The sequence below is a fragment of the Podarcis liolepis genome, assembly GCF_965112155.1.
Source record: "Podarcis liolepis genome assembly, chromosome: 17".
NCBI classification, from domain to species: domain Eukaryota; kingdom Metazoa; phylum Chordata; class Lepidosauria; order Squamata; family Lacertidae; genus Podarcis; species Podarcis liolepis.
This window is the reverse complement of record NC_139571.1, coordinates 34,317,035-34,336,071: the sequence shown is the minus strand read 5'-3', so window position 1 is coordinate 34,336,071 and position 19,037 is coordinate 34,317,035. Positions and strand designations below refer to the sequence as shown.

Genomic DNA, 19,037 nt, shown 5'->3' with positions numbered 1-19,037 from the left:
TGGTTTTTTATTTAAAAGAATAAAGCAATTTCAATAGTAGTTCTCAGCTAGCTAGCTAGCTAGCTCGTTAATTTTAAAAAAGAGGACTTGCAATATCATCATCCTCTGATTATTTGTATGCCACTTTTCCACAAAATTGTGCCCAAAGCGGTTCACATCTCTTGTGATCACTTAAAGTACAACGGTTCAAAAAAAAATGCATATTAGAAACAATTAGAAATAATATCAATCCATTTAAAAAAATAAAGAATCCATGCACATTTTATTTAGTTCACACTGTCCCCGGCTGCCCTCAATGTTCAAGAAGCTGTATACGTGACAGGGTTGCTGTTTTCTGGTCAAATCCCAGTACCAATACAGTAGTTTGGAAATGGCACAAACTTGCAGCCTAGAGAAAACAAGCTGCACTAATGTTACAAGAAACAAATACTTGGGCCGGTAAATTAGCTAAAGGGAGGAACTGGTGCTGTTTTCCATTGCAGTTACGTCCCTATGGATGGTGCTGTGACACAGGTGCTGGAGAAAGTGTCGTGATGCTGTCTGAGACGATGCGTATGGCAGCCAAGACCTTTTGGTACATGAATCTTCTTGCAATATTGCTTTCAATAGCCTAATCTTGCCCTGAGCAATAAAATGTGCAACACAAAATATGGAGGTATTTATCCGTTTTATTATAATGTACAGTACATGCATGGGGAAAGTGCACCAAAAAATCAGAGCAAATTACTAGCGTTTAGACATTTCATAGTGAAAATATGACACTAGGATATATTTCAGGCAACAGAGATTTCTTTTTGGTAGTGCCAGTTTTATTTGCCAAAAATGCATCGATCTACAATTAGGCATATGGTTCAATAATGTGTTCTCTGTGTGGCAATGTCTCCTGTATTTATTCATCAGAATGCTAAAACCACTTCAACAACAACATTAAAATATAGCTTGCTATCCCTAGTATGCATTTTTGAAAATGGCAAATGGAATTTGTCCCATTACTAGATTATATCAGCAATAATTCTCCTGATCTTTTTCAAGCACCTTGCAATCCACAGACGTAGCAGCATGAAAATACAGAAAAGCCCAGGTAAATGGATACTATATTAGTTTCAAATCTTTAAGCTGCTTTTAAACCAACACCTAGGACTATTACTTTGTAAAATAAGTTATGGAAAAGAACACAATTATCTTCATGGTCTGACAGTATTCCCTCTAAATTTATCACTAACCCTAAGACAGAAAAATGTCAGTTGTCTGTCTTCTTGTTATGGCTGCACAGGACTTTTAATCTCAACAGCAGAGCTATTGACAGGCTACCAGAGTTGTGCTCAGGCCATTCACTGGGATGCTACCTACACTGAGCTAAGCTAAGAGGCATTTCTCATTCCTGCCTAGCTTCTACTGCCCTCATCCCAGTCGTCCCAAAGAGCAGAAGCTGCTTTGTCAGGCCCCACACCTCCACAATAATACTTAGTCTTTTGACATTGCAACTTCACATCTTTACAAATTAAATTACTGGCTGTAATAAGCCAATGATTGGTGAGTGTCTGTTGTATGCAGTTAGCTTCACATAAGATACTGCACCTTGCTCATTTTCCTACAGGGGAAAGTTTGGCAATCACAACTTCCCAAGATGCAAAAGTTAAATCGGATACCCTTCATCTGAGCCATCACCATCACATGTGGGCAACAGCCATCAGATGAGAAGGGAGAACAGGTTTCCAAGAAAATAAGAATTAATAATAAGGAATGCTCAATAACAGCTTAGAGATGTCTTTCTGACAGTAAATTTTCCCTAATCACAAAATATTGCACTTAAAGAAACGTATAAGCGTATTGGAACAACCCCAACCTGGCAAGCAATTAAAAAATGAATTTAAAAAACAGCAGCATGCATTTAAAACCTTTTGAAGTACATGACATGCACTTTTATGGCAGCTCTTTGCATTTTGCAAAACATGTACATTAAAGCCATTATAAATATTCCATATTATACAGGTATGAAAGGCAGTGGAAAACAGGCAAATACATGTTTATCTTTTTTCGGTTTAGAAGAAGCTGAGAGGTGAGAGGTAAATATGCTAGAGTTGAAGAGGAAAAGTACCCTTATTTCAGTTGTGGTACCAACTAAGTTTGTCTCTAACCAGTCCCCTCACCCCAAACTGCTCAGAAGCATTGGAGATCCAGGAGATTTTTATATGGCTTTCACTCAGTAGCTCATCAGAAAGAGCTTGGCAATTGCTCCTATCAGCATAAAACATACCTTTCCTGATTTGCACTCTGTTTGACTTGCACCTATGTCTGACAAAACACAGTGCAACATGCGTGATGGGTGACATAATTAGCAACAGAATAGTCTTGCTTGGCACTTTTGATGACACCGTCTAAAGGTACTGCCTCATTGCCTGTTCCATGCCTGTGTTGAAGTGCTTAAGATGTCACCGCAAGTTTCTGCTGGCTTTTGAAGGATATGTAAAGGGGGGGCAGGGAGAAAAAGCAGGTGGCACCGTTCCTATTACCAAACACACTGGAAGCGATAGTCCTAAAATTACGTTTGACCATTTGTTTTGCAATCAACAGTCCCTGAACGGAAAGGAGGAAATGGAACATGTCTCCCAATACCACACACACAGAGAAAAATTATAAACCAATATCCTCTTTAAAAACCCATTAAAAGTTGTCCTCAACTTTGTGGTTTCGAAAATGCCATTAAGTTAACCTTTAAACAAACCACACCAATGTTTACTCTCCCTGTAATCAAAATGGAACATCTGATGCATGCCTACGTTGAACTGACTCGATTCCAGTAGCAACTGGTGGGGTGGCAAAGGGCTGTTCTCTTGCTTTCCAAACACAGAATGTTGTTGCCAGCTCCCGAGAGGGAGAGGCACAGGGAGCAAAGTGGCATGGTGGAAGAGCCAACCCAACACTCCTACTACCAAACCCAAACCACACTGAGCTTCCTGCGCCTTCTTCCTTCCCCTCTCAGGTATCAGCAGTGGCACTTGGTGCTCAGAAGGCAGGTTAGAAACCTCACCCTACCTGGGCTGCGCAGGTCTAAACAGCACCCTCTCTGACTTTTCCTGCAGCCTTCCCCGCAGTGATACCCTCCAAACATTGGCGGACTACAACTCCCATCATCCCTGACCACAGGCCATGTTGGGTGGGACTGATGGTAGTTTGAGTCCAACAACAGCAGCTGGACAGCACTGGGCTGGGGAAGAAGACTGTTGTAGTGTCAACCACACATTCTGTTGCACCGGACCACAACACGTGTTTGTGAAGAGAAATGCTATATTCCCTTTAAACAATACCTTTGAGAAGCATTGTGAAGAGATACCAACCCACATAAAAATAAATAAACCTTTAAAACGTCATTAGAACGTCGTGCTCTTGCACGCTAGTGTAGAATGAGCGGCCAAACAGAAATGAATGCAATCCCGGCTTGATCTTCTCAGCTAAGGCCATTATTATGTTAAGGTCACCCTCTGCCTTCAAGTCCAGGTCTATCTTCAAGCTACGGAGCGATTTAAAAGGCTTCTTGCCTTTTTGCCTGTGGGAGGGGAGGAGAAAGTGTGGTTAAACGGAATGATTCCAGTGAAAACTGTGCCAAGAAAACACACCGCTCCCTTTAGCTTTATACTTACGTATCGTCTTCTATATATTTGATTAGGGTTAAGGCTTTTCGGTGAAGGATTAACAAGAACTGTGCGAGGAACACACGCCTCAGGGACAACCCAGGTTTCAAATGAAAGACCTGTTAAGAATTGCCACATAAAAGATCAGTACACATTACATTAAATGGGGGAAGAGGGGAAAGGGTTCTGTTTAGTGGCATTCTCTCGCATGGCTCACCCCATACACTGCCTTCTGTTATAGACTAGTAAAATATACATTATGATAGGAGTTGGTTACACAGAGGACAATCGTGGATCTTGCAGGAACTCGGGGGGCGGGACAGGCTGCAGTGCATCTCAACGCTCAGCATGCACACATTATGCACTTAAGTAGGAACCATTGGTAAGGGCAGGCTACCCCCAGTTTCTGAAGAAACAGCACTGTCTGCCAGTATGCTGCTGGGCCACATTTAAGGTTTCACTGATGGTATACAAAGCTCTAAACAGTTTGGGACCAGCTTACTTGAGGGACTGCCTGTTCTCTTATGCACTTACCTGGCTACTACGGTCTTCAGGAGATGCACTTTTGGCTACTCCATATACTCCTTAGGTTCACTTGCTAGCCACCTGGAGCAGGGCTTTAAGCACTGCTGCAGCTAGTTTATGGAATTTCCTTACTCCCTTTGGATATCAAGCAGGCACACACAGTACAGTGGTATCTCGGGTTACATATGCTTCAGGTTACAGGTTAACCCAGAAGTAGTACCTCGGGTTAAGAACTTTGCTTCAGGATAAGAACAGAAATCATGCTCTGGTGGTGCGGCAGCAGCAGGAGACCCCATTAGCTAAAGTGGTACCTCAGGTTAAGAACAGTTTCAGGTTAAGAACGGACCTCCGGAATGAATTAAGTACTTAACCCGAGGTACCACTGTACTGTTTTCGGCCCTTGCGCAAGAAGTGTTTTATTTACTGAAGCAGGCTTTCCCTGCACCGTGACCCAGCCATGTGCCTTGCTGAAATTTTCTATTTTATTACGTTTCATACTGAAATTTTCTATTTTAGTGTTTCGTTTTGTGGACAGCCAAGTTTTAGAAAATCATACTGGTTTTCTTATATTCCTGATATTTATAAGTGCAATAGGATTTCTGTACATAAAAATAAAAGAGTGGAGAGGTGGTTTGTTCTTGCTGCAACAGCCACTCTCAAGTGCAGTGTTTTGCTTTTACCTGTAGGAGGTAAATGGCAGCAACAACTTATAGCAAATGTAAAAGGGTGCACACAGAAACACACTTGAGCGAGGATTAAACCTGCTTTCTTCCCTGGTAATTTCAGCCATTGAGAACCAAATCTGCTCATTTTTGTAGTTCTGCTGTCTTTGTGTTTGGCAATGCTGGGAACCAGCTCTTGCAAAGAAAGAGATTATGCAGATGCACATATTTATGTATCAACAATAAACATAAAAAATTGAGTGAATTTTTGGCCCAAGCCCCATAATTAACTTCAGAAATTTAACCGAAGTCAGTGGTTTGTTAACTGCTGATGCTTCTGCAATTACAACTACAATTAATCTGCTAAACGCTAAATGCATACTGAACAAAGACATTTTATTCCTACATCCCTTAACTATATTTGAAGCTTTCCTGCACTTTCCCAGTATTGCCACATGACTTGACTTTAGAGTGCAAATACAGAGAAAAGACAGGCAGTAGGTAATTAATCTCATTAGTATTAGATTAGAGCATCTTCTTTGAAATCACGCTTTAAAATACTACAGAATGGAACCACTTGAGTGGTGTTTTTTAAGGCTACAACTACACAAAAGGAACTCATTAAAAAAATTAAAATAGGTGATATATCGCTCATCAGTTTTAACTCATTAGCATGAACAGTTACCTGATCCAGAAAGGCTTTTACTAAAGTGTCTTGGTGAAGGACATCTTGGAAAACGTTCCTGTAAAAATACAGAGGAAGCATGCAGTAATATGCTGAGTTTCGTTCACAATGCAAAGCTGAAGTACCATTCAGTATCTGTAATCGATAATTCCTTACAGCATTCGAAAACCCAGAAGTCCCACTGTTCTTATATGTGATATAAAATATAAAGTAGGGCTAGAAAAAAAATCATGCAAAAATAGCAGGCAAACTCTTCTATATAAATACTTTTATAGAAGCACGCAATACTTCATATACAAAATGAGACTAAACTGTGCCAATTGTAATTAAAGGATAACCATTGACGAAGGCTGGCTCATGACTTGATTACTACAGCCTCAAGTGCTAATTTGTGTTTATGAATGAGCTCTCACAGACCAAATAGTGGAGAACTTCTCTCATCATCTCAAACACCGTGGGTGGAACTGAGTGTCACGCTAAGGCAATCGTTCCATCAGTGCAAACATTTCTGCTTGCTATATGGAACCCTCTCCTCTGCCACTGAGAGCTCTCCAGATCCTCCAGAGCAGATTTGGGAGAGGCACAGGGGGGGCAGAGGTGGGGGAAAGCCCCAGTGTGCTAGCAGGAGACCTTGCACAGGCTTTCACTAGTGTACCTGGTTAGTTGAATCTGGCCCTGCGTTTTTCAGTGGAGCCATCCCATATACATGCAAGTATAAACTGGACCCGAGTGTTGAATGAATTGTGCGACAAGTCCACCTGATCACTTCTTGCTGCTAGTTTATGAAAAAAGCTAAGAAGCTTCCAAATCTTGTAGAGGATAACCACTTTGGTGATCCTACTTCTCATGCCATTAGCCTCCCAAAGGATGGCATCTCAGGAGAGTTTTTGGTGGAGACAGAAATCAAATTCTCATAACTGCGGAAGCATCCTAAGAAACTCATAGGGAACAAGTTTACAATTCTTGGGGGAGAACAAAAGACTCCCCCTTCAAAAGGTAGAATCTCACCCATGCAAAATGGGAAAAAATGACTGCTGGCTTTCAATATTGCTTGGGTAAAGGTAAAGGTAAAGGTAAAGGGACCCCTGACCATTAGGTCTAGTTGTGGCCGACTCTGGGGTTGCGGTGCTCATCTTGCTTTACTGGCCGAGGGAGCCAGCGTACAGCTTCCGGTTCATGTGGCTAGCATGACTAAGCCGCTTCTGGCCAACCAGAGCGGTGCACGGAAACGCCGTTTACCTTCCCGCCGGAGCAGTACCTATTTATCTACTTGCACTTTGACGTGCTTTTGAACTGCTAGGTTGGCAGGAGCAGGGACCAAGCAACGGGAGCGCATCCCGCCACAGGGATTCGAACCGCCGACCTTCTGATCGGCAAGCCCTAGGCTCTGTGGTTTAACTTGCTTGGGTAATTTGGTCCTAATTTCAGAGCAGAAATTTTGCCTGGATGGCAAAACAGAACCGAAATGATATCTAGACACTGCATTTAAACCATGATAGGTGTCAAGATCTTAAATTCTGCAGCTCTACAAGAACACATACAGATCAGGGGTGAAGCTCTCGTCCGTATGGATAATGGTATCCTGAGCCATCTCTTCATCTGAAGTTGCTCTCCAGAAAGCTGTTAGCTCTGATCTCATGTACCGCCGCTGATTATAGATATGTTCGTGGCAAGGAGGCATCTGTTTCACGGTGTTGATATCTACATCAATGTGTGTGGTAGGATACGGAGCATACATCACTTGACGGAAAGGCAACGTAAAACTTCCAGTGCCATCCTGTCAGAGTGAAAAAAATTAGTCCAGTTACTAAAAAAAAAAGGTCAGAGGAATTAAAAACTATAAGGGACTATCAGATTACAATTTGAAACATTTTGATTTATTGTCACAATATGGCAATAAGTTAGACAATTCTCTCTCACACACACATACATACACACACACACATATATATAGATCAGGAGTCCCCAAACTAAAGCCCGAGGGGCTCGTTTATTTGGCCCATGGCAGCACCCGCTGCCTGTTCTTACCGGCGCTGTACTGCGCAGCTGCCCACTTCCAGGTCAGAGGAGCACCAGAAATAGCTTGTGCATATCCAGGTCAGAGGCCCGTGCACATGAGCACAAGCTATGCGCCAGAAATAGGGTGTGCACTCCCCTGCCCTCCGGCCCACCACGCGATCGGCGCTGGAGACACTGGCCCGAGTTGCGGTAAGTTTGCTGACCCCTGATATAGATATATACATATGTCACACTGAGGATGTGTTCTGTATGGACAGCACTCAGCATCTTACAATTCAATTCTTAGTACTTATACAGTCCCAACAAATTCAGTAGGAATCCTGGAATTGTAGAGTTGGAAGGGACCCTGAGGATCATCTAGACCAGGGGTCTGCAACCTTTAAGACAAAAAGAGCCACTTGGACCCGTTTCCGAAGAAAAAAAACCTGGGAGCCGCAAAACCATTGCGACATTTAAAACAAATATAGACCTGCATGCGCACCGCTGCCCTCCGATCTGACAGCGGGCGGGAAGGTGACGTCGGGACGGTGCATGACTAACGCACGCACTGCCCTCATGCGACGTCACAGCCAGTACAGCACCTGCCACAGTGGGGAGTGTTGGGGCGCACAATGCGCCTCCTCCCCTCGCTAGTATCCGCCCTGGAGCCGCGGCAAAGGTGTAAAAGAGCCACATGCGGCTCCGGAGCCGCGGGTTGCAGACCCCTGATCTAGACCAACCCCCTGCAATGCAGGAATATGCAGCTGTCCCATACAGGGATCAAACCTGCAACCTTGGCATTATCGGCGCCATGCTCTAACCAACTGAGCTACTGAATCCCTTGGGTGCAGGTTTAGGATTTCTGCCTTGATGTCTGTGGACATAAGCTTAATTGAACTTAGTGGGGCTAACACACGAGTAAACTTCTACAGATTGAATTATAAGAGTTTGAATGTTCTCCATACAGAAAGTAGACTCTGTTACAGCCTTACATTTGGGCTTACTTACGAGTAAACATGCATAGAAACTCCACGAATGGACAGGGGACTCCAGATTGTGGATAACAAGTGCCCTTATAGAAAGCTCAGAAGGAAGTATTCCACTGAAATTTTTGTGTTTGCAATTACTTTACCTGGGTTTTATATATGTTATACTGTAATTCATTTCATGATGTCTAATGAGAAGTGATTCATAAATGAAATTTATGACTGTGTTAAAGAGGGAAACACAACTGCAGTTTGTAGTTTTGTTCACTACTGTTACCAGTTTTCTTCCCTCCACCCTGGGGATGGTTTTTTGGGGCAATTATTGCTTTTAAAGGTTTTTTTTTAAAGTTTAAAGGTCCAGTTTGGACTGCCATTTTTTAAAAAATAAAAAACCCCAACCTATTTTTTTACATTAAACATTTCTAGTCAATTATACCAGTATCACTTTCAGAAAAAGATTTCTCCAGTTTCCACTATATGACACATTTAAGTGCGAGAATAAAAGTAAAGATGTTGATTTATCTTTATACTTCATAGCAAGAGAAGAACAGACAGGAAAGTACATTTCCCTTGAAAAACAGTAGTTGTGTTAATGCAAATTAGCAGTTTAACCTATGCTTCCTTTGTCCTGGCTGGATAAATGCTTCCAACTTCTTCACTTCAAGGAAAAACCTACCAGAAACCTGTATTTTAATTTTAAAGGACATTAATAAAGATGCTAACAAAATAAATAATTGATTAATCTAAGCACAACAATACTTCAATTGATTAGAAAACTAATGACTAAAGTTACTGACTCCTGACAAAATGTAGCTGAGCAAATCAAATACCTCACCTTCAGTAATCCTTGCACAAAAAGCCCCGATTCATACTTAAAGGAAGTTTCATTTCTACACAGCCTAGAACACTTTCGCTCTGCTGAAGTAAGAAAGAGGCACAGCGTCCGTACTATCTGTAATACAAAAATACTGTAAAAATACTTCTAGGCAGGGAAATTTAGCAAAGAGAAAACTTGCAAATGAAAATTGTTATATGATATAGTAACTGGGTAGTTGCTACTTGCCAATTACAGGAACCCAAATGACTTTTTGCCAGTTATATTGTCATTTTCTAAGTACACAAGCTTCATATTCTGTTGCTAGAATAATCCCTCCCCCCGCCCTTTACAGGTAAGATAAGAAATCAAAGGACTAATGCCTATGATTTCTGGCAGCATATTGTTCTGCCTGGTAATCTAACCTTTATAAGATACGAGATGCTTACTTTATTAACTTTTTCTGCACTGCTTCCTATAACTACCGAGCAGCCACAGGTCTGCAAGTGTGAACTGATGGCTCTGCAAATTGAAAAGAGAGGCATACAAAATAATATGAAATACTTCACAAGAAGTTTACATGCAGCAGCTAAAAAGACTTTGCAAAGCGTTTTCTTGTCAACAATACTAACGTTTCCAAATGTGGTATGCAGTCTGTACTAAAATCAAACACCAAGGGCCAGAACTATATGGTTAGTTCAGCCACCTGAAATTAAATTACTACAAATCTAGACTTCAGACAAAATTTGCAAAACAAAACAAAATTAAAGGATACCATCTAATAGCTACTCACATTGTATGAATTGCCTTAAACTCCTATGTGAACATCTTGTTTTACTCTGCAGTAATCATTACAGGACAGGAGTCTGTGGTTGCGCGCTCATCTCGCTCTATAGGCCGAGGGAGCCGGCGTTTGTCCGCAGACAGCTTCCAGGTCATGTGGCCAGCATGACTAAGCCGCTTCTGGCAAACCAGAGCAGCGCACAGAAATGCCGTTTACCTTCCCGCCAGAGCTGTACCTACTTATCTACTTGCACTTTTGATGTGCTTTCAAACTGCTAGGTGGGCTGGAGCTGGAACCGAACAATGGGAGCTCACCCTGTCGCGGGGATTCGAACCGCCGACCTTCTGATCGGCAAGCCCTAGGCTCTGTGGTTTAGACCACAGCGCCACCTGCATCCCTGAAAAGAGGCTTGCTTATAGGCAAAAACCCAACCAAAAAATAAAAACGATTTTTCTTCCCCACTCATCAAGTTACCAATCGCCTCCCTCTTTCCCCAAATCTCTGCTTTAGAAGTACTTTCCCAAAAGCAAATGATCATACTTAAGAAGGAAACCTTCATGACAGCTGTCTCCAATGTCATCATCGCTAAGCACCGTGTCACTTATCTGGAATGTGATAAAAGCACAGGGAGGAAGATTACTCATGGTGTATACGCTACAAATGACAAGCAGCCCAGGAACCGATCCTATTTTAATGCAAAAAAATTGCTGAGATTTATACAAAATAAGGAAGCAGACGAAGTCAGAATTTTAATACATTTCATTTACTCATTTATTTTCTATCCTACATCTTATTCCAAAGGACCTTTATCATCCAGGGTCCTGGGTGGACTCCAATCCTCTCTCACAATTCAAGCAAGGAAGAGAGTGACTGTGGAACTAAATGTTCATTGCTTTGCCTGTATAATCTCCCCCGCCCCCAGCTTTACAAGCTCCACACCCACCGCAGTATCAGTATATTTGTTTTACTGATGCATTAATGATCCAGTAAAACAATGCCTAGGACCTAAAAAGATCCTACCTTTGAACTCTCCCTAGATTTTTTTAAAAACACCTGTGGAATGAATCATAATTTTGATAATTTTTTGCACTTTAAAGAGCTACGTACAGACCAGACCACATGCAATTTAGTCCAGTAGAGTTTTAAAAGTGCTGTGATGTCTGTGAGATGTGCCCTTGGCTGCAGGTCCTGGAAGATCTGCTGTTTGCCTTGAAGGCCTGGACTGACTCCAGCTACAAAAGCTGAGAATGCTGAACAGATTCTTGGGCTGGGGTGTTGTTTAGAGGTTTGCGGGGGGGGGGCGTTGCTGTTGCTGTTATTGATTTTAATATTTGGTATCTTTATTTATGGATCTTACTATGATTTATAGTTTAATTTGATTGTGTGCTTCTCAATGTTTTTGTTTAAGACTACTTTTGTTAATTATGTATTTTTTCATGTTGTAAGTAGTCTTAAGCAAGCTTTTAACTCTTGAAAGGTTGGCATACAAATAAATGTACCCTGGTATAAATTCTGTACTGTACTGGCCAAAAAAAAAACCCCAAAGCTAGAAATCCATTGACTAATGAGCTGAAATTCTTTTTATTAAAGGCACTTCAAAGAAAGGGGAAGAGCTGCTTCTTTTCATGAAGCGGCTAACAGTAAGACTTACATCTATTTCTTCTGGCACGCTGTGTGATTTCATAGATGAAAGGAGCTCCATTACAGGAATAACTTCCCCCGTCAGCATTGGAATGATGCTCTGGCCCTGTGCAATAAATAATGTTTTATGAAATAAAAAGTAGAGTGTGTACTTAAAGAACAGAACCTGAACAGGGTGAACATTTTTTGGAGAGGAAAGAGTAACAAGAAACTAGTAAAACAATCCAATGTTATGGAAGTAGACGTCTGCTTGTGTGACAGGACTTCACCTTCCACCCAACCCAATATCTTCCCACGTCCCCAAAATCTGCTCCAGTGGGTCAAGTCAGTTAGTTGAACCCATTGATTTTAATGAGTCTGCTTAGAATATAACTTAAGTTTGATTCAATGCTTTATTTTCCAGATTTGTTCCAGCCTAACAGAAAAATTACCTAGTAAAACATGAATATAATTTTTGAACTGAATGCAATTTTAAAACTGAGTTTCTAAGCTCTTGTGCTAGACTACTTGGTTAAATAAAATTCAAGAGCCTGGGCAGATATAGGACAGAGAAAAATGAATAAGTTAATGTATTGCTAGAGTTGATAAAGAGAAAATACTTGTGGTTTCATTCCTTGTTAAGAACCGTTTCCCTAAAGTCATCTACAACAGGGATGGGGAACCTTTTTTGACCCGAGGGCCACATTCCCTACTGGACAACTTTTTGGGGGCCATATCCCCGTGGTGGGTGCAGCCAGAGGCAAATGTGGGTGGAACAGTGACAGTAAATGTTACCTTTGTTCAAGCTCGTTTCTGTACACATTCACACATACCCTTCTATCCTCCATGAAGGCAACAGAAAGGTGCCATCAGAATTCAAGGAAATATTCCAGCCAGGCAAAAGCATTTTAGGAGGGTGTGAAGCACAGCCAGTGAGAAGTGTGAGTTGGGGAGGGGTGGTGGTTGGAGAAAGTCCCAAGGGCTAGACAAAGATGCCTGGAGGACCACATTTGGTCTCTGGGCTTGATGTTCCCCAACCCTGCTGTATAATAAACCCTCTCCCAGCCAGCTGCAACCCAAAACACATGCACTGCCAGTTCTTTTGCCTGATAAACCAATGATCTAGAAGATCTTCTGTTTTGACAAGAGGTTGATGGTACAAATAAACTGAAGAAGTCACCACTTTAAAAAAAACCACTCTTCATTTAGATGGCCTGTGTACAAAGAGAATAAAATACCACTCAGAATTCTACTTCGCTCCACAATGGCATGGAGTTGGCATATGTTTTTCAGTTTGCTCAGTGTTTCTATTCCATCTTCATGGAAATCATTCTTTTATAGAAAACATTCACAATACCCAGAGGAACCCGCAGTAGCAGCTTCTACAGATGGATGTGGTTGAATGGGAAAGGAGCAAGAACACTTGTAATCCTTCCACTTGAAACTGATGGGACATGAAGTGTCAATATTGAAATGTGCGCAGAGTCTCTCCGCTTTCATCATTCTTACCTGGTCTTCCATTCTCTCTGTGCCCTCCAGGACAGCCTTCTGAATGTGTTCTTGCCTTTCCTAGGCATGGGGGGAAATTGTTATTTTTAAAAGAAAGGTTCTAGTACATATGTGTACATGTTTTAACCCATGCACCGTACAGCCAGCGATCTATAACAAGACATCAGATTCACAATGACACAACTAAGCTGCAGTATCTTAGTCAAAACAAAATCACATTCAATTCTAAACAGGCTAAAAGAAGATCTGTGTTCAGCCATGATCTCAGTGAGTAGCCTCAGTCTCCCCAGATGATTTCAGCCTAGCCTAGTCCATTGAGTTCTTGTGAGGTAAAATGGGTTAATACCACCATATATGTATGCTGCCTTGAGCAGCTCTGTAGTTGAGTAGGGTCCAACAAACAAAGAAGAGAAAAACGTCTGATTTGAGTGACTTACTTCCACACAGCTGCACTTCAGATCATAAGATTCTTCCAATAAAAAGCCCAAGTGTCCCATTCTAAAATGAACTGGAAAGATTATACTTCTTGGAAAGACCAATGCCCTGGATGTTTTTCAAAGTAAAGCCTTGTGCACTGTGTATTTCTTTTGCAGGCAATGATCAAGAAGGGTGCATGAGAATATACCACCTTGTTATTTTTCCATGAAAGTGTGGTTGATAACTATTTAAATAACTGAAAGAAATAAATACACATGGGCATCAAAGTCTTGAGCAGCGTATGGAAAAGTCGTACAGGTATTTTACTAAGTAAAAATAACACACTATAAAAAAGGAAGATTGTTCTTGTGTTGTTGTAGGTCTTGTTAAAGTTCCGTGGGAATTGCACCTCAAAGATAGGACAAAGTAGCTTTGTGTGTGCAAGGAAAAGGCTTACTCTTGTGTAGGCATGGATGAGAGTGTCAGGGCTCCCAAAGTCAAGAGCAGGAGAAGGAAGATTTTGAATTTATTTGGCTAGATCACCATCTGGCAAGTATTATGCTTAGCTAATCACAAGGCTCCAGACTTAAAAGTGGTTACCATGAAGAAGTATCCTACCTTATGCATCCATATCCGTCCTTTTCTTATAATATGTGTCAGCCTGTCGACACATACTCTGTGAAGGGGAAGGTAGAAGCCAAGCTCACTTTGCGGAAGGATTATCGATAGTCCATACGTACTTCTGTCCCCGTTCCAATTCCCATCAAAAATTAAGGACACGATAATGACTCCTTTCTCAGCCAAAACAAAAAACTTTACATCTATTGCACCACTTTCTGCATTACGAAGTATTTCTCCATTCAGAGTATGGTTTGCAAGAAATGTTATTTCTCCATCACTGAGAAGCTGCTGGTCTGTTTTGGGGGCCCAGATGTGCCTGACCCTGGGACCAAGAATATTGTCCCAGTAGGCAAAAGTAGCAGCCAGCAATGGGGACTCTCCACTCAAGGCAATCTCAGTCTTGGCAACAGCAGGAGAAGGAGGAGGACACAGAGCAGACATGGCGACCCCGACTGTCACATGACCGATACCTAAAACCTAGAGTTTGAACAAAGCAGAGAGTGAGCATAGCAGGATTCATATAAAACATCTGTCAGTAATATATACAACAGAGGTACCATATTTAAAGGTAAAGGGACCCCTGATCATTAGGTCCAGTCGTGGCCGACTCTGGGGTTGCGGCGCTCATCTCGGTTTATTGGCCGAGGGAGCCGGTCTTACAGCTTCCGGGTCATGTGGCCAGCATGACGAAGCCGCTTCTGGCGAACCAGAGCAGTGCACGGAAACGCCGTTTACCTTCCTGCCGGAACGGTACCTATTTATCTACTTGCACTTTGACGTGCTTTCGAACTGCTAGGTGGGCAGGAGCAGGGACTGAGCAACAGGAGCTCACCCCGTCGCGGGGGTTCGAACCGCCAACCTACTGATCAGCAAGTCCTAGGCTCTGTGGTTTAACCCACAGCGCCACCAGCATCCCATATTTAGCACTAGTGAAATTGATGCTATATCATCACATACCAGTATCAGAATAGGAGATTAAATACGGAAACGGTAGGAAGTGCATCCAAGTAAACATGCTTAGGATTGTGGTAATACAAAAGAAGAGTTGATCTCCACTATAACTCCTTATGTAGAAAGTAACATTTCAACATTTTTATAAGGGCCAAGAATCCACACTTATTTGGAGTAAGCCTTACCGAGAGATGATTGCACAGCTAGCAGAATAACTCTGAGACAAACCATGCAATGTTTCTGCTCATACAGTGGAACCTCGGGTTGCGGACGTAATCCGTGATGGAGGCACGTCCGCAACCTGCAGTGTTCGCATCCTGAAGCGCCGCGTCTGTGCCGGTGCCAGTGCAATTTGGCGCTTCTGCATAAGCGCGAAGCACGATTCAGCACTTCTGAGCATGCAGCAAAACCCAGAAGTAACCCGTTCTGGTACTTCCGGGTTTCCTGTGGTCGGCAACCCGAAACCTGAAGCTGCCGTAACATGAGGTATGACTGTACATGAAATTGGTGGTAGGATGAGAGTCATCAATTTAGAATAGCAACATCAGCCAATAAATAAAAAGCATAACAGAAAACGAAAATGCTACTTTAAATAATGTTTCCATGTTATAACACCAACGAATGCATGAAGCATTGAGGGAAGCAGAAGGAAATCAATGTCAATGCTTTTCAAAGTCATATTCTCACGCAAGCAAAGCAGTTCCAATGGACTTTGTGTTGAAAGCCAAGAAGGAAGTCATGCAATAGTGAGGAAGTTCCGTAATGAAATGCAAGTTCCATGTTTTCAACATATTTCGCATTGATTTTGACCTACATTGCAAGCAATCACATGACTATAAACAACAGCATATGACTGTCTCAACGCATTTAGTCAACCTGAGAGCAACTTCAACTAATTTCAGGGGTGAATTTACTTCTAAGAAACAAGACTGATCTGACTACAGCCATAATATAAACATACTGAAAAAATTGAAACAGGAGTCTCTGTATCTGTATACACAACTGATCTGAACACAAAAAAGGGAAAAAATAATTTCAACTAAGAGGTTAATAAAAATAAATGACATATGTAGGATAATATAGAATATGCATTACACACAGCAGTGTTACAAACTCAGATATATAAGCTGGGCACCAAACGGCTCCTTAAACCAGGGTTACAGTCGCCAAAATGGAATGCCCAGTTGCCATTTTGGGGCCAGAGGACTTGAAAGTCGTATTTTTCAATATGACTTTTTGGTTCCTGAACTTAATTCTGATTGTGCTGATAAAATATAGTGGATAGAATTCTACAGGATGTGTTGCTAGTGTGTAAAAAAGGGTACAGATCCAAGGATCCCTAGGCATGCACCTTCGGATGGTAGAGATGTCAGATGCCATCCTGGCACCCGGTCATCTTCACTTGGTCGCAAGCGGCCGATAGCCAAGTGCAAAATGCGCCTGGTGCCTGACGGATTTCAAATGCTGCACTCAATGGGATTTTTGTCAAGGCTGCCAAGAAATAATTATTTCAATTCTGCTTAACAAGTTTTAATTATCAACTGTGACGACCAAAATTATTTCCACCTTGCACTTTCAGACGCGTGATCAGTTTTCAATAATGTTACGATGGGAAAATCAAAATCTAAATTACCATGTACATTCGGGCAGAATTATAGATTTGAACCCTCGACCCACACAGAACTGGTTATTATGCGATCAGGAGCAAAACATCCGAGTCGGGAGAGGCTGTGTTCGATTTGGGCGCAGCGTTGGACAAGCAGTATCTGAAAGCTGCAGACACTGAGGCGCAGTGTCTGTGAAGCTCTTGTTTCTGGGAGATTGCTCTCTTTTGGATTGCATTCCATCATGTTCATAACTTGATGGCTGCTGATAGATGAATCTTGCCCTGCGGCAACGGCACCCCACCGCAGAATCAAAAGCATAGGAATTAAGCTGCAAAGCCTTGTTTTGAGCAAGACCAGCTACGATGGAAGCACAGGAAGGGGCTAAGCCAGGCATCCCCAAACTTGGCCCTCCAGCTGTTTGGGGACTACAACTCCCATCACCCCTAGCTAACCGCACCAGTGGTCATGGATGATGGGAACTGTAGTCCAAAAACAGCTGGAGGGCCGGATTTGGGGGTGCCTGGTAAGCCCCCCAAATTTCCAACCTCCAATCCAGTAGCCTTCGGTGCCATGGGCGTAGCCAGGATTTTTGTTGGGGAGGGGGGCAGGCTTTATGTTGGGGGGGCAGAAACTCGTTTAGTTAAGTATTTTTATTGATTTTTAATTGATTTTTAGGGGGGCAGCTCCCCTCCCTGCCCCTCCCCCCCGCCTACGCCCATGGTCGGTGCACCTGGAAATCTTTCCTGCTCTTGAAAACGAGCGCAAAGAGGTTGACCTAGCGCACCATCCTGCCCTCTCAGCATCCAGCCAGGTAGCCATGGGAACCCCCGCGAGCAGGATCCAACCCTGCGCACCGGCGGCACAATTTCGGCACAGCAGCCTGAAGAACCCGCCGCCGCCGCCGCGGGACTGGGAGGAGACCCACCCACCCCCAACCTCACCGCACCCACAGGTGAAACCGACCCACTCACCCTCAGACGTCAAGGGAAAGGCACGCGGCCACCTGAGGGCCGGAAGTATCGCCCCCTCGCCCGCCCGGGCAGCCCTCGAATGTAAACACAGAGCATGGGAGGGCGGCCGGCCACTGCGCGTGCGCGCCGGCCGGCCCTTCGGAGGCAGAGATTCTCTCTCACGCGCTCCTATGAGGAAACGGAAAGCCGACGTAGAGGTACAGGCAGAAACCAGTCATGTGCGCTACAGACTTCCGGCTCCCCAGTTCCAGTCGTTGTTGTTTCCAAGTGTTTTACAGTACTGTATATTGAAGTTCAACATCAAAAAAAAAAAAAGAAGATCATGGCCACTGGGGCCATCACCTGTTGGCAAATAGAAGGGGAGGAAATGGAGGCCGTGAGAGATTTTACTTTCTTGGGCTCCATGATCACTGCAGATGGTGACAGCAGTCATAAAATTAAAAGACGCCTGCTTCTTGGGAGAAAAGCAATGACAAACCTAGACAGCATCTTAAAAAGCAGAGACATCACTTTGCCAACAAAGGTCCGTATACCTTAAAGACCAACTAAGTTAGTTCTTGGTATGAGCTTTCGTGTGCATGCACACTTCTTCAGATAAGAAGTGTGCATGCACACGAAAGCTCATACCAAGAACTAACTTAGTTGGTCTTTAAGGTGCTACTGGAAGAAATTTTTTTATTTTGACTATGGCAGACCAACACGGCTACCTATCTACTAAAGGTCCGTATAGTTAAAGCTATGGTTTTCCCAGTAGTGATGTATGGAAGTGAGAGCTGGACCATGAAGAAGGCTGATCACTGAAGAATTGATGCTTTTGAATTGTGGTGCTGGAGGAGACTCTTGAGAGTCCCCTGGACTTCAAGAAGATCAAACGTATCCATGCTGAAGAAAATCAGCCCTGAGTTGGAAGGACAGATCCTGAAGCTGAGGCTCCAATACTTTGGCCACCTCATGAGAAGAGAAGACTCCCTGGAAAAGACCCTGATGTTGGGAAAGATGGAGGGCACAAGGAGAAGGGGACGACAGAGGACAAGGTGGTTGGACAGTGTTCTCGAAGCTACCAACATGAGTTTGACCAAACTGTGGGAGGCAGTGGAAGACAGGAGTGCCTGGCGTGCTCTGGTCCATGGGGTCACGAAGAGTCGGACACGACTAAACGACTCAACAACAGCAACATATTGAATAGAATAGCGACAAGCATTTTCCACACCCGGGAAAGAGGGTGACAGGAATTCGCGCTCTCGTATTCTCAGGA

General features: G+C 43.0%; 1 protein-coding gene and 1 long non-coding RNA gene across 3 annotated transcripts in view; one reads left to right on the top strand and one right to left on the bottom strand.

The window, feature by feature from the left end:
- The window catches only part of LOC310696284, an 87,925-nt gene that overhangs the window by 42,740 nt on the left and 26,148 nt on the right, over nucleotides 1-19,037 (top strand). The window lies entirely within an intron of this gene.
- C9orf72 (C9orf72-SMCR8 complex subunit) lies at nucleotides 651-17,965 on the bottom strand. 2 transcript variants are annotated; one of them, XR_014520494.1, is made up of 11 exons: nucleotides 17,783-17,937; nucleotides 14,251-14,730; nucleotides 13,216-13,275; nucleotides 11,738-11,833; nucleotides 10,627-10,691; nucleotides 9,752-9,824; nucleotides 9,324-9,440; nucleotides 6,904-7,281; nucleotides 5,505-6,554; nucleotides 3,642-3,751; nucleotides 651-3,547 (listed from the first exon to the last, which is right to left on the bottom strand). XR_014520494.1 is itself a non-coding variant. In XM_083481523.1 (11 exons), the coding sequence occupies exons 2-11, from the start codon at nucleotides 14,692-14,694 to the stop codon at nucleotides 3,361-3,363; spliced, it is 1,446 nt and encodes a 481-aa protein (XP_083337649.1). In that variant the 5' UTR covers nucleotides 14,695-14,730; nucleotides 17,783-17,965; the 3' UTR covers nucleotides 651-3,360. The 2 variants fall into 2 exon arrangements, 1 of the variants encoding a protein (XP_083337649.1); XM_083481523.1 differs by having other exon boundaries at nucleotides 5,505-5,562; nucleotides 7,046-7,281; nucleotides 17,783-17,965.